Source organism: Mus musculus, chromosome 9, assembly GCF_000001635.26.
Source record: "Mus musculus strain C57BL/6J chromosome 9, GRCm38.p6 C57BL/6J".
NCBI classification, from domain to species: Eukaryota; Metazoa; Chordata; class Mammalia; order Rodentia; family Muridae; genus Mus; species Mus musculus.
In genome coordinates, this window is record NC_000075.6 from 115,239,757 (window position 1) to 115,255,485 (window position 15,729).

General features: G+C 43.5%; 1 protein-coding gene across 1 annotated transcript in view; it reads right to left on the reverse strand.

The window, feature by feature from the left end:
• Positions 1–2,713: 2,713 nt before the first annotated feature.
• Stt3b (STT3, subunit of the oligosaccharyltransferase complex, homolog B (S. cerevisiae)) overlaps positions 2,714–15,729 on the reverse strand; it is a 67,999-nt gene continuing 54,983 nt past the window's right edge. Inside the window, exons 9-16 of the mRNA NM_024222.3 lie at positions 15,033–15,187; positions 14,077–14,288; positions 12,743–12,930; positions 11,922–12,093; positions 11,023–11,196; positions 8,749–8,862; positions 6,289–6,501; positions 2,714–4,289 (exon numbers count right to left, since the gene is read on the reverse strand). Coding sequence (NP_077184.2) covers positions 4,209–4,289; positions 6,289–6,501; positions 8,749–8,862; positions 11,023–11,196; positions 11,922–12,093; positions 12,743–12,930; positions 14,077–14,288; positions 15,033–15,187 — 1,309 coding nt within the window. The 3' untranslated portion in view covers positions 2,714–4,208. The remainder of the gene's footprint in view (positions 4,290–6,288; positions 6,502–8,748; positions 8,863–11,022; positions 11,197–11,921; positions 12,094–12,742; positions 12,931–14,076; positions 14,289–15,032; positions 15,188–15,729) is intronic.

The window sequence follows — 15,729 nt, forward strand, 5'->3', positions numbered from 1 at the left end:
TACTGGCTAATAGAAGCCATGAAAATACAAAAGACTTTTTAAAAAAGAAGTCAACCAAACCTTTTTTTGAGGCAGTAAGGTCTCTAGCTCAGGAGTGGCCTTGAACTCACTAAGAAGCTGAAGGTGAACTTACTCCTGCATCAAGTTCCCAAGTGCTGGGGTTACAACATGTTAGCCATCATGGTTAAAATATACATACACATCTATACTTCTGTGAATGGGTTTATGTGTTTGTATACATGTCTGAGTACCCAGAGAAGCCAGAAGAGGGCGTCATATTCCCCGAAACTGCAGTCACGAGTAGTTGCGGGCTGCCCAGTATGGGTGCTAAGAACCAAGAGGTCTCTTGTAAGAGCAGCAAGCACTCTTACCCTCTGAGCTATCACCACAGCCCCTAAAAGAGAAACTTTAGGCATACATGTCACAACAGTTGCCACCAACAAACATGCATTTTACAGTGTACGCAACATGGGAATCCTGGGTGGAAGGCAAAGGAGAAAAGGCGTTGGCAAATTTCCTAGAACCAGACACAGGACAGACATGGTCTTTGTGGCTTTACAAAAAGGATTTTTCTTAAAAAAAATTTTTTTTTTAGCATTACATATTTATATTTATTGTGTATGTGTTTTGGGGTGGGGTGGGCATGTGTGTTGATCAGAAGATAAATTGAAGGGGGTCTGTTCTCTCCTTCATTATGTGCACCCCAAGGATTGAACCCAGGTTTCAGCCAGCAGGTACCTTTACCCACCAAGTCAGCTCATCAGCCTATAAAAAGATTTTTTTTTTTAAAAAACAAGGTACAGAGAACCATATACATAAAAAAGACTTCAAAAGATTAATCCCTAACAGCCCGCAAGATGAACAGCGGTGACCTCTTAGCTCCACCTTCTTGGTGAGCCAAGGCAGGCGGGGTAAATGCAAGGAATCATTTGCTCTCACTGTGCTGGGTGCAGCAGCTCGTCACCTCCACATGGGAGGCCGAGCAAGAGGAGGGGAAGTGAAAGGCTGCAGGGCATGGAAGCAATGGACAGGACTCCAACCATGGGCGAAGCGTGAGAGAAGAGATCAGGGACGTAAGCAGCAAGAGGTGGAACGGTCTTCTTGGCATTATTTGCAAATGTCCATCAGCCAACCAACACCACAATGGATGTGTATGTTTGAGCAAGCGGTGGAGAGACGGGAGTATTACATATTGATGAAAATCAATCTTCCATTGAGTCCAACAATCAGGATGCATTTACAAACGCTGCAGGAAAGCTGACTAGGCAATGCCTGTCTATATGCTCCATGATCCCACTTCCATAGCCCAAAGAGTAGGTACACTTACTGATGCTTAGAGAGAAATACTGAGGTAGGAAGGGCAGGATTCATTGCTGGCAGTGGCTGGGAGGACATAGGAGCAGCTTCAAGAATGCTGCCTGCCTCTCCTGGGGTGATCCTGGCTGGGGGTATAAATCCTCCACCTCTTTAACACACCACCTCATTAGCTTGTTTTCTTGGTCTTCCCACTGCACTGCAGGCTGCGGCTGAAATGCTTGGCTGCCTATTTCCCCACCTCAGCAGGGTTAAGGCTAGCAAGGCAAACGGACAAAAAAACCACGAGAAGCACCAGCCAGATGAAACTGGCAGATCGGTTGTCTAATGGGGTATGTACACTCAGCAGCACTACACGGTGTCCGTGCTGGGCAGCGGGAGCAGAGGGCATGGCAGCTGCTGCTTCAGGCACATCCTACCTTAGTTTTTGAGCTCTTTCTGAACCTGAAGCTCAATAATTCAGTTACAATGGTTGGCCAGTGAGCTTGAGTCTCTTCCCTGCCCTTAGCACACAGGTCACAGCTTGGTGGTGGTGTAACCGGGGTGCTGGGGGATCAAGCCAAGGTCCGATGACCAGCACTGAGTCATGACCCTCCCCAGCCCCGATCTATATATGGACTTCAGAGCAATTTTTGGCTAGTGTGTAGTATATGCCAGGCGAGTGTCCAACCAATGAGCAACAATGCCAAGGCTATAACAATTTTTCAACAGGAAGCAACAGCTCCAGATCTTAGGGTCTGAGGGTCGCTTGACTAGCAACACTATAAAACAGTTGACAGTTTCACTGTCTAGTCTTTGGCCTCCTGCTCATCACTCAGGCACTCCGAATGCCACACTGTAAACTAAGGGTAGCACTGTCAGTTTGGAAGCTCAAGCCTGCCTAATTTATATTACACCCACTGCCATTTGCCATGTAACCTCCCTGTGAAACCTAGGGCTAATGATCACACGTAAAATGAATTTAGGTTCAAAACAAGCTCGTAAGCTCAGCAGCTGACACTTGAGTGTGGTGAAACCGCCAACTTGTCACTTCCCCACTCCAGCACTGTGAGATCCAAACCCTCATACTGTGTGCTTCACTGACACCAAGCCTTGAACCAAACTTGCTCCCTAAACCCGAGGAAGGTGCGGGAATGGTGTGAAAACTGCACTCAATGCTGGGCTATGCAGTCTCTGAGCGTGCAGAATGGCTGCCCTCACAGCCTGGCTGCCTTTTCTTCTGACCCCAAAGTCATAATGAGGTGTGCTTATTCTGAGTAAAAAGGTGGAATTTAAAACTGCGTTATGAACGCACTTACTTTCCACACACTGGCTGAGACCTTTCTAAGGTGAGAAGAGGGGAGTCTGGGGTTAGAACTCTGCACTTCTTTCAAACACAAGGTCTGCAAGAGACAAGGCGTGACACAAATTGAATAAGCTTTATTTCCCTCATGGTCATAACTTCTCTGCATGGAACTGTAAAGCAAAGTAAGATAAAATCCCCCAAATGACAAGGTATCAGAAATCCAGATTTAGTTATACTTTTTTTTTTTTATTGGTCTGTGAAAGAACCATCATCTGGATCAAGAATGAATTCTATAAATCAGAGTATCTACACCGTGGAAAAGGGATCTGCAGTAACATTCTCTCTCCCGGAGCGCTGTAAATGACGGGTTCTTCATAAAAGGGACACACTGCTCTCAACTGTCCCACTAAAGCAGTGGGGTGTTGTGTAAAAGTTCTCCTGTGGCAGGAAACCTCTCTCTCACTTTACTAAACAACTGGATAAAGATTTCAAGTCTGTATAAAGTTGCCTATAAGCTGGAAAATGAACAGGCTCAATCTCCATTTATATTTTAGTGCATCTTTTGACAATTGTCACATTTGTAATAAAAGTAAGAAACGCCTAGAGAGCACTAGAGAGTGTTTCATCAAATGCTTAAGGTATAAAAACATGAAGCGGTCAACAGAAACCATCGTGATGAACAAAACTGGTATAAAATGAGGAAAATCCAGGCAAAGTTTACAAATCCTTTGTCACTGTGTAGAGTCACAGAAATGAACTCTGCATGCCTGTCCACCGTAAGGGCTTTCCCTTAATCTTCTGCGTGGGAACATGGAGCCGACCTCAGTACTGAGGTAACAGCCATCCTGGCCAGCAACGTTCTGTGTGCGCTTGCCATGATTCCCAAAGGAGAGAAATTTAGCCCTTGAATGAAGAATGCATGGAATCTGCTCTGTGAGTACCTGGTGAGGATGCCCGCTAACCGCAGTGCATCCGGATGCCTGAACACAAACATCTAGTCAGCTAACTACGCGGAGGGAGGCCCACCGTCAGCAGCGGCTGCTTACAGCGGCAGTGAGCGACAAAGTGGACATTTGATGAAACATTCTTCACACCGGAGAAACAGGAAAATAAATAGAGTTCCCAGACGTAGACTCTCCTTTAGCACGTCTCTCTCAGACCTGGGCTAGTTTGTTTACTGGTCAAGAAGCTCTCATCACATCTGCATTTCTGTCTTACATATTGCTATTTGGGTAGTTCAAATAAAATGCAGGTCTTGTAAAAGAAAAAAAGTTGACAGGTACGCATGTGCCAGGGACCAAATTAGAGGGTTCTTTGGTGCAATTAGTCCAAATTCTCAGATTTGAAGGGTAATATGTACCAATAATTAAAAAAAAAAAATCTTCTGCCAGCTGCTCACAGCAGGGCTCTGTCTTGCTTCACGTTACACATCAGAAACAGCTGTTCTCAATAAACCAATTTAATTTTAAATGAGGCATTGCCAGAACATTTTGTACATTGACTTGGCCCAGCGATGTTCTGTACCCTTGGTGCTGTGAAACAGGACATGAGCAGAAGGCAAAGACCGGTTCTCTCAAGGACTGCTGCAAGTGAGGCCAGAACAGCGCATTTAAACAGTCTTCTTAGAGGTCTTCTTGCCTTTCTTAAACACTAGCTTATTTTTAACGTAGCCACGCTTCCTTTTAGTAGTCTAGAAAGAGAGAAGAATACATGGAATTAGTTCAGGTGTCTCACACACAGAAGCACCTAGACACACCCAGCTTTTGTTATGAAAGTTAGTCTTGGGACCTGACAGTGCACTGCTGTCCTGTAAGAAAACTTGGATGAGTAGCTTTAGAGGACCGACAGCGTCCCTCCTGTCTCCCTCTTCAAGCACTACACGCTTAGTGGGAACAACAGCAGAGTCCAGGTCCAGTCTAAGGAACTAGAAAGGTGATGCTACTGCTGGCTAAGCAGCCGCAGGAAACTGGCTGTGTCAGAAATACAGTAATGGAGCCCGTCTCAGAGCCCCACTCTCCCATCTGCAGAATGAGGATGATAATCCATGTACCTTCAAAACTTAAAAGGCAAAAATCCCTTGGCCTATTCTGTCATGTCCTCTGAGGAAGGCAGCATGTCAAGATGAAAACAAACATTCCTCTAGTTTCATAAATCTTGTAAAAATAAAACAATTCTTCACAGCTTGTTGTCTAATATTGTTTATGTGGGCATATGTGTGCACTTAGGCATACACGCACATAGGTCCAACGCCAACCTCTACTGTTCTCCATCTTGTTTTTGAGACAGTGACAGTCTGTCACTGAACCTAGAGCTCACCAATTCAGCAAGGTTGGCCGGACAAGGGATCTGCCTGCCCCGCCAGTGGTAGGTTGACAGGTGTATGCTGCCTGTCATAATGTGCTTCTGATGCAGGTGCCAGGGATCAGGTCAGCAGTCACTTTGCCCACTGAGCCATCTCTCCAGCCCTACTAAAATGCAGGTGTTTCTGTAGAAGACTGCACCAGATATGGTTGGAGAAACTGCTACAAGGACATCTGCTAAACCAAGAGGATGGCCAGATCTAAGACGCAGAGGAAAGCACTGTATGTATCTCATGCAGGAACTAGGTTTTTACATTAACACTTGTTACCAAGGCTGCCCTGGTGGTGGAGAGAACCAACTCTACAGACTGTCTTCTGATCTCTGCACCTCAGGAGTGGGGCATACCTCCTCCTCCACTCCTCAAACTAAATATGTTAAAAATAAATTTCTATTTAGACATACATAGAGCCAGTATTCAGGAGGTGAGGACAGTAAAGTTTCTAGTTTCAGACCAGCCTAGTCTACACTGCAAATCACTTCATAAAAGTGAATACAAGTTACCACTTGGAAAGTCTAAGCGATGTGACTCATGTTCTGAAGTGGTGGGCGTGTACTTAGCCAGTGTGAGTGAACTGTTCAGGTTACGGAGTCCCTAGGGACTGCCTGCATCAGTTTACTGATCAGTACTATGCAACCATAGCCACGGTGGCACTCCTGACTGACGGCACCTCTCCCTGCGGCCACTGTCACTGTCAGCTATCTCTACTAGGGAAGGTTAGGACATCTACCCAACTTAAAGGAGTAATGACCCCAGTAAGAGACTACCTGACCCACTGTTTGTTAAGAAAGGACTGCCATGGTCTCCTCACAATCCCTGCCTACAAGCTCTGTCATAGTAATTACATTAAAAATAGGTAGCTTAAGAAAAGGGATTTGTTTGGGTTTTTGTTTCAGAAGGGCTCATTCAACTGCAGACAATCTACTCAGCAAACAAAATAAAAGCCCCATTCAAGAGTAGAGCATGAATACAAGTGTGCTTTAACCTGAAGAGGAGGAAGCAGTCACTACAGCTCTCCTAAGTTCTGAGTTTCATGCAGGCAGGACAGCACTAGCCAGACACCATTTAGATCCCAGGGAGAGATGCAGAGACTGGAGTAAGAATGCCTGCAGAAAAGCTTCCATTGGGGTTGCCAACAACCAGCAGGCCACCTGCAAAGTTGTGGCTTGAGGTTGCTCAAGTGCTCCTGATGAAAACAGGACTCCTGTAGCCTTGTATCTTCCTCACACAATCCGTCATGTTCTTCATGAGCAGTTGTTAGCATTTCCAATAGCAGCCTACTCACCCACTAACCCACTGAACCCAGGAGATTATTTCGGCAGGCACCCACCTTCTTTGACAAATACTTCTGTTTGGGGACGATGTTGGTGACTCGAGGTTTGTGACCTAGTGTCTCCCTGTTGTCAGGTGCTTTCACTTTATATATCCTGACAAGCCAGTGCTCTGATGTAAAAGCTTCCTCCAAATGCTTGAATTTAATGTCTTTATTTCCAATCTCAGCATTACGTGTTCGGTCAAAGCCTGGGGGAGTGCGAAAATCTAGCTGCGAAAGAAACATCAAAACCTAATGTTAGCCTTTTGGAAAACATTCAGTATTGCAAAGTAGCAACTACTGTCAAAGGACAATGACCTTTTTTTTAAATCTACAATACAGAATGGAAGAAGCATCATAACAGGTCTCAATGCCCAGATAGAAGAATTCATGAAGACAACTAGACCCATCAGAGTATATATGTCAGAGTCCTTACAAATTGATAGATATGCAGTGTAAGTGTGGTCCTGGGCATGGAGAAGGATGGAGGAGGATGGAGGAGAGTGGAGGAGAGTGGAGGAGGATGGAGGAGAGTGGAGGAGGATGGAGGAGAGTGGAGGAGAGTGGAGGAGAGTGGAGGAGAGTGGAGGAGGATGGAGGAGAGTGGAGGAGAGTGGAGGAGGATGGAGGAGAGTGGAGGAGAGTGGAGGAGGATGGAGGAGAGTGGAGGAGGGTGGAGGAGGATGGAGGAGAGTGGAGGAGGATGGAGGAGAGTGGAGGAGGATGGAGAAGGATGGATGAGAGTGGAGGAGAGTGGAGGAGGATGGAGAGTGGAAGAGGATGGAAGAGGATGGAGGAGAGTAGAGGAGGATGGAAGAGGATGGAGGAGAGTAGAGGAGGATGGAGGAGGCGCTTCCTTTCACCTCAGGGCCTCACAATGACTATCTGCTCCGTTACACCATGTGGTCTTCATTCAACTCTGATGCACTGGACTGACTTAATGTAACCACTGTCATCTCTTTAAATAAAAGAAGCCCCCCTGACAACAATGTTCTGGTGTCTAAGGGGAGGTAGGCCAGCTGAGTATGGGAAGACTTAGGAGAAACAAAAAGCCAATGGACACATTTAAGTAGATCAAGTTTACGCAGACATAAATCTAACTTTAAGACAAATGAAAACCATCTCTTTTTCCAAGCAGTGTAAAGCCAGTCTATAAAACAATAGGGAAGTCTTTGTTTGCCTATACAACAGAAAAATTACATTACCCCCCTTAACATGCATGCTTCCTAAGGCATGAGACCAATAGGCCTTAAATTGTTCATAAAACTTAAGGAGGGGAAAAAAGAAACCTCCATGCAGAGAACTCATCATTTCGACCAATTTCTACAATTATTTTCTAGAGTAACTATTATAACCAGGTATGTTTTCCTAGCATGAGTTTGAATCCCAAGCAAGTGTCCTTTAAAAGAAGCCAAAATAAAACTTTACATAACTGTGGGCATGGTGTTTTGCCTTTAAAGTTACCTACAGTGATGCTAGGTGAACACAGAAGCAGACACCCACCTATGCGCACCTCCCCTAGGGCAACACAGAAAGCAGCAACACACACCCTTCAAGGTCATACAGTTACAGAACTACTTTACAAGTGGAGAAAACCTGTTTCACAGTTTGAAGTTCAGACAGAGCATTTCAGGTTAAGAGTAAACAAATAATTCCTTTAATTTGTAAGGTGCCAAGCTCACTAGCAAGTAACAGACTGTTTTTACTGACAGCTTGGAATCAAACTATTAACGTGGTACTGCAGGCTATAGACTGACTAGCAATAGAGGAGATACTGTTTGCCTCCAGCCCCCAGGACTTCCTTAGGTTGGGATGGATCCCTGCAACAAAAGACAATACCAACAGCAAACCAAGCTTATCAATACATGCAACATAGGACGGGAAATCACTGAGAAGTGACTCAGAATCCCATCTCACAGAACACGCTCAACCAACAATAGTAAGGTGGTGGAGAGACAAGGAAAGAAGGCTGAGGGCTCTCTCTGCATAGCAGAAGTGATGGCCAGCGTGTGTGGGGACAAGCTGGGAGTGTGGACGGCCTGCTTGCAGACTGCTTTGGTGTCCTCTCTGGACAGAGGTGTTGCCTTTCAGCAGGAGTGAGGCCAGATGAAGAATATCCTTCTGTTTGCTATATAATTGCTTTTAACACAAAACTAATTTTTTAATATCAGAATAATGTTTCCATCAAAGTCAAGTCACCAGTCTACCCCACCCTCCATTATTTACAGATAAGAAAAACTCACTGGTCTAATTTTTTTTAACATGTCACAAAAACATTCAGAAATTGAGCTAGGCATGGTGGTACATGCCTCTAACCCCAGATGATCAGGGGTTTGACATCTAAATATAATGGGTAAGAAGCTCTGCATACATCTCTCCACAGGAGAATTAAGACATGATTAGTCCAAGTTTTTAAGAGATGAGTAAGGTCCCCTTCCCATTTGATTAAGAATTATAGAAGAACTCAATTGAACCAACCTGCATTTCTCCAAATCTGTAGTATGACATTTTATACATAAGGCAGTTTAACAGAGTAGGAGACCCAGCTTTGTCTACTCGGAACTCTCCCTGCTGGGTGAAATAGTCACCTTCCTGTGGGAAGAAACCACAAATTCAGTGTCAGTCCACCTTGGTGTACCCAAAGCTACAGGCGCTAGCTCTGGAGACAGCATCATGAAATTATACTCTTTTTAATCCCCCAGCCCCAAAATTAATCCTGTCAGATTTATAGCCTCACAGTTAAAAAGACCAAGACCGACTACATGTCAGCTAGAGCTAGCTCCACATCCTTTCTTGGAGTTTGTTTTCAATTTTCCCTATGAACCCTAAACTCTCCTTTTAGCTGGGGAGGGGACGGTTCAGTAAACTAAAAGGAATATACAGCACTATTTTTTTATTCATTTTTATAAATTAGCTTTTCTATGAGGCATAGATTGCTACTATTTTAAAAATGTAAGTTCAGGTAGTAAAAATGTAATTTCTGACACAATATTTCCCTTTACAGGACTATGTTCTATAGATACTTGTATATGATTCAAATAATGAACGCACAAAACTATTTACTATGCCAGACACAAATGCTCATCACACAAATGAATGCGAACACACAGTGGACCCTGTAAGGGAGATGATGAGTGGGGATAAGGGCCACAGTGTAACAGATTCTTGGTCTATGGAAGTCACCAGTGTAGACACACACACACAACACAGCATTAGGCACAAGCAGGGACCTCCTGTAACTGCTAAAGCAGTGTGGTGCACTGTGTGCTGTGAGGTGTGCACACCGTGGCACAGGGCCCCACCTCACACCCTCCCTCCCTCCCTTCCTTCCGACGGTGGCCTCAATCTGCTCTCGGCAGTAAGTACATGATAAGCAGGAAGGAGTGTACTCGCTTGTTCTCTTCTTGTGAGGGATAAACCAACTCATTTCATACTTTGTAAGGACTGAATGCTTGTTATAACCAGCTCAGGGGGAGGTCACAGCATTTTCACCTAAGCAGGACATCTGAGCCTGTGCTTCACCCTTGTCTGTTTCTCCTCTCAACTTTTGTGCCTTCCTCACATGAGCAAAATTCTACCTACCTGTCCTCAGGAGATGGGAAACATGAAATTAACTAGAAAGCAGTTTTCTATGAGGACAAATAGAGACGTGAGTATACCCAAAAAGGGCTGGAGAGGAGGGGCCAAGGGTGCTGGAAGGAGAAACAGTCCAAGACACAATTTTAAAAACACACATCAGATAAGGCAAGGGAAGAAAGCCTAGGCAAGTTTCAGGGACAGAACAGCCGAGCCTGGCAGTGATACAAAGCTGGCCAAGAGAGCAGCACAGGGAGGCTAGGCTTGCACTGAGGCAAGAGTTTGGACTTTTTGCCAGTGCTTTACCAAGAGATAGAACATACTAAGGCTTTAACTATATTACTACAGATATTCTAACACCTCTACACGTCATCACCTATATTCAACGGTGATAAGCTTATGTCTTGCCTTGGGCACCATACTAATTCTAGATCCTAGAAAAAGGCCCAATGCTCAAAGCATTTACATTGACTGGCATAACATAACTTGCCTGGAGCACCTAGCTGACAGTTTCAGTTTTAACTCATATCTGTTTGATTTCAAGGCTCCATTATCTGTTGAAGGCTTTTAAAGCAAAAAATGACATGATCAATGAATGTCATATATTACATGGAAGAAGGCACAGAACCAAAGCAAAGACAGTCATTTCTAGACTGTTGGTCTCTTTCATATTTATAAACATTAAGATTAGTAGTGGAGCAAAATGGGAACGCAAATGAAGGGCTGAAGCAAGAGCCGAGAAGAGAAGCCAGAAGTCCTGACAAGGGCAGGACGGAATCACAATCAAGAGGATGTGTTCCGAGATAAGCCTTCTATAAGGCACCTTCACTTGGGAACATCAGAGTGCACAAACAGCAATCTGGACCACACTACCTCCTGTGTACACATGTTGTCTAGGGTAATGCTTTCACAGACAAGCTGCTACCAAGCTGGTCCACGGCACACGAGGCTTCCAAATCCGAAGTGAAGTTACTGTTTTTAATGACTGGAGTAACTACAGCAATAGAGCAGGACAGGAGGAAAACAGCGCAGCCTCTGGGTGTGTTGCCAACGCACACCTCTAGCCCCATCCTCAGGAGGCCCAGGCCAGCCAGGGCCCCAGTGAGGAACGGAAGGGAAAGAAGGTAAATGAGCAACTGTGAGAGCACGTGCGCCCGTGGACTGTGTGCTGCTTACCCGGATGTCTTTGGGATGCTCCCCTTCAGCTATCCTGACCATCCAGAGGAACTTGTTGATATCGTCCCCGGAATAGCCAATCACTCCTCCGAAAATAACCAACACATAATCGACATCAAGGGACCTCATGATTTTATAGGCGGCCGTTTCATTGGAAGACATAGCTTTTCCGACCTGTAGGATAAAATTTAAGTGTACATTTTTTTAAACTGTAAGATGAAATTAAGTTTGATTTATATTAATTTTGAGTAGAAATAATTTTCTATGAATGTAATGAACTTAGAGGAATTCACTACCATCTTAACTGCAATAACCATTTCATGGCAGAAGTGTCAAAATCTGAATATATGTTTTAATAATTAAGTTCTAGGGAATTCATATTTTAAATGAAAATAGGCAAGCATTCAGAGACAGTTTTCTCCCAACCTCAGGCTGAGCCTGGCCTGTGATTTCCATAACACAGACTCTTCTGAGCCCAGCAGACGTGATATTCAGCTACAATACTCATGAAAGCTGCTGAATTTATTAATTAAGACCCATTTATGTACTCAGACATTAAAGTACAGAAGGGATTCATTTACGGAGACTCACTGTTTAATAAAGTGAATATATTATTTGCACACCCATATAATTTACACAATGTAAAATACTTATTTTCATATTTCTAAGAATTTTCTTAAATTTGCAATGAAAAAACTATGTATCAAGCATTTTTAAGTTTTAGATTTTTGCCTAGCCTGCAATTCTGTACATATAATACCACTCATAAAACAAGAATACACAGGCAGGCAAGAATTTTAACCCGGATCTTTTCTGTTTAATTACAAGTGAATTCTGAGTGCTAAGTAGGACGAGCCACTTTACTCTTTAAAAAACGAACAGTAACACCGAGCGCTCACCAGTGCGATGTGGCTGTTGTTCCAGGTGTTGTTATCCACCAGAGTGGTCCTGTTGGCCATGCCAGCAATCTGATAGCCGTAGTCCCACCACGACATGACCCGGGCGTGTTCATCCGTGTTTTGTCTCAGCCAAAAGTACGCTTCTCTAAAATCATCTAATATATTCCTGGTACTGAAAAACAAAAACAGCTCACAGTTTTATTTTAAATGAGGTCTATAAGTGTGAAGGAGATAGTTTAAATTTTTGAGGTGTTTAATCCGTAAAAATTTTCATTTCAAAGATGGTAGTCAGAAGCTCTACCTACGAGGAGGAAAAAAAAAAGGAGCTTTGTCTACACTAGTGTTTTCAAACTAATGTGAAAAAAAAAATCACTTGTCTTGTAAAATATAATATTCTAATGAACTTACTCTGGGACACAGTTTGGTGTTCTGCTAAGATGTGGCGTTGTCCCTGCAACCATCAGGGTCCATTAAACCCACAACTAGCTGGGTTCTACCCTCAGGTCTCTCAAGTAAGCCTTAGGGTGGGCTCTGTAATTTGCATTTTGACCAAATTTCACACTAATGATGATGCAGTGTCCACTAAGTATACACAATTATATTTGCAGAAAGATTTGAGAAAAGCACAAACTAGTTCTTGCTACCCATCCTGAAGGATGGGGCAAGGCCACACCAAAAGACAAAGTGAGTAGACTTAGGGGTGGGGCCGCATCTCTACACCACCTTAAGGAGGAGAATCCAGATCAGAGTCTCACAGACATTCTTTCTGGTTAGGTTAAAGGAAGGTATAAAGCCCTCTCATAGCCAAGTTGTCCCCTTACCCATCATGATTGTAGGAGGCAAGGACCACACTTGGACTGGAGTAGGCGTTGCTTGTGACCCACGTGCAGTGGACCGCGAACATCATCAGGAGCATGAGCATCAGCATGGTCACAATGCTTTTGATGTTGGGGCCCAAGCCCTCTTCAGGTTTCTCTTGCTCTGTCACATGCTTCCTCACTTTACCTGCCTGAAGATGCAGAGCAAGCAGTTAGAAGCCCTTATACTTGGTTCATCAACAGTCAAGGGGAAAAGTGGGAGAATATTAACCTATCAAATAATTCCATGGGTCAGAGAAGGATGTAATCTTCTACGGGTACTGGGGAGATTTGCTCTTGTTTTCTAATTCAAAGTTAACTTTAAAGTAAATGTGAATCAGAAAATACACAACTCCAGGACCTGATCTTAGAGCAAACTATCTCTGACAGAAGGCAGCTTTTAATTAAATATAAAAGAGTTAACCATGGGGCTCCAAAATCCATTATGTATATATTTAAAATTAATTCTACTCTCGAAATGGCTGTGCCCACCTAAAACATAGATTAGGAAATTACTAGGAGAGAAACTCTACAGATTTAGCCAAATCTCTACCTCCTCCTACCCTTACATTCATACACACACACACACACACTCCCCTACCTACCTCTGTTGGAAACAAAATAGCCATAAACTCTAAGTTATAAGGATGATTAAAAAAAATAATAGGTATGTGCTTTTAACACAAATCTTTATGAATTATATTGATTTCAGAGTAAGAAAAGAAAGAATTCCAGCCAATTCGTACATTACAGCATTTCCCTGCTGGTTAGTATTGATGAGCTTAGCCAGTATTAAAAGAGCAAAGTCTAACAGGTTATTTAAGACAAGTGCACTAATTCCTAAGTCTTTCCTATAATTGTGTCCAACACAGGCTTTGTCCTGTTATGCAGGTTAAATTCCTCATTATGTTAACAAACAGGTGTTTAACCAAACACTTCTTTTGAATACCAAGTTACCATCTAATACACAGAGGTAGAACCACACAAGGTCGCAGCAAACGCAGACTAAGGACAAGTGCAAGCACTGGTGCACATCGGGAAATCTGATGAGCCGTGCTCTCGGAAAATGAAAGGTGCTAACATACCTAAGCACTAATTCTGTTTACTCTGAGCTCAAAGAGCAACTAGGGTTTCAGCTTTGAAGGAAGCAATGGAGAGAAACTACAGAAGGCTCAGCTCAGGAGGAAGCAATGGAGAGAAACTGCAGAAGGCCCAGCTTCAGGTACTCGCATCTCGGCACTCTTCTACATCTGGGGACTCTTCTGGTGCTGGGAAGATGGAGACAGCACAGCCCTCACCTTGTCATACAAGTTTCCTGGGTTTCTTTTGTCATCCTCATCACTGCTGTCCTCCACAGGTGGGTTTTCCCTTTTCATGTCATCCCCCAAATAGTGCTCAAAAACATTGGAGAAGGCGATGGCCGACAGCATGCAGACGACCGGGGTCAGAGTCAGCATCAGCCGCACCATCACTCCGGCAAAGTAGACAGCACTGATCGCATACAGAGCGACTGCAAAGACAGGTTCTCTTTCAACACCGACAGAAAAATGTCCCGGGAAACCACATGTTCATCACCACAGCACAGAATACATCTGAAAGTTGGCATCTCACAAAGCAACTGTTTCTAAATTATCAATATTGACCAATAGTCCTATTTAAATTATTTAGTCCTGTTGACTAAATAAAAATAATTTAGAGAAATGTACTATCATTCAAATTTAATTATTACAGATATAAAAAAATTATAGCTCCATACATTATAATATCCATAGCTGACAGGTGACAATGAATGTGTGCATTTATCATTAGGCACTCTAAGTTTACGGAACCAAAACAGCCTCAGAAAGCCAGCACCAACGTCTGGCTTTAAACCTTCTTTAAAGCCAACACGGAAAAGAAGAACACAACGGACGGATATCTGTCAGGTAGCACTGGAAAGGACAATCAGGCCTGAGCAGCCGGCGCTCTAAAGAAGCCTGACAGCCTCAGACCAAAGGCTATAAGCTTCAGAAAAGCCAATGAGGTATGTGATTCCTATATCATCGGGAGCTGAAACTATTCAAGGAGGTCATGGGCTGGACGTAAAGTTTATATTTAAAAAGTAGTAATTAGAATATACATACACTGAAAAATCCAACTAATTTTTCTTATCTAAGCATCTTTGTAGAACAGAAAAAATGTTCTTGAACAAAACATTAGAGTAATCTCAGTGGAAAAAACTGTTCTGAATCAAAGAGTTCATTAAAAATCTTACCAAATACTCTTTCATCGTTGATATTTTTGATGCAGAACCATAGGCCTGCTGGGAAGGTACATACAAGAATATGTAGATCAAAGAAGAAAGACACCCATGTCGTAGGCTGATGTTCAGACACTGATGCAATAATTGGAATGTGTATTTTTGCATACCTGATATTAAAAAAGTTCATTATTATTACAGTTAAAGGATAAAACAGGAGCTCCTTCCTTTAGATGAACAAGCTCTCCTGCATCACTGACATTCACTCTCCCAACTTTCCTTAGTCAAACTTGTATTTTTAACTGATGCAGCTAGTGACACAGTTGTCAAACTAAAGCGAATATGTCCCCTTAAAGTGGAGCTATCTAAGGCTCATGAAACTGCTGGCTCTGGTTCTAACCCTTGCTCGGGTAGACAGCTGTCTGTAGTCCAGCTCTATCACCTACTTCTATAGCAACAAGTCTCTTCATCTCTTCTTGGTGGCAGAAAGCACTTGACCCTCTAACTCCTGTGCTCCATCCAGTGCCTTCCCGGACAAGGAAGTGGCTGGCATCGGTGTGACAACAGAAGTCACTTTGCACGCTGAGATTCCAAAAAGGTCAAAATTACTCTAAAGCCTAAGTACAACTGACGCACATCCACTTTGGATTTTATTCTGTAACTGGGTCCCTCCAGTTCTCTGGATCCACCTATCTCTGGATAAAAGTCAGCA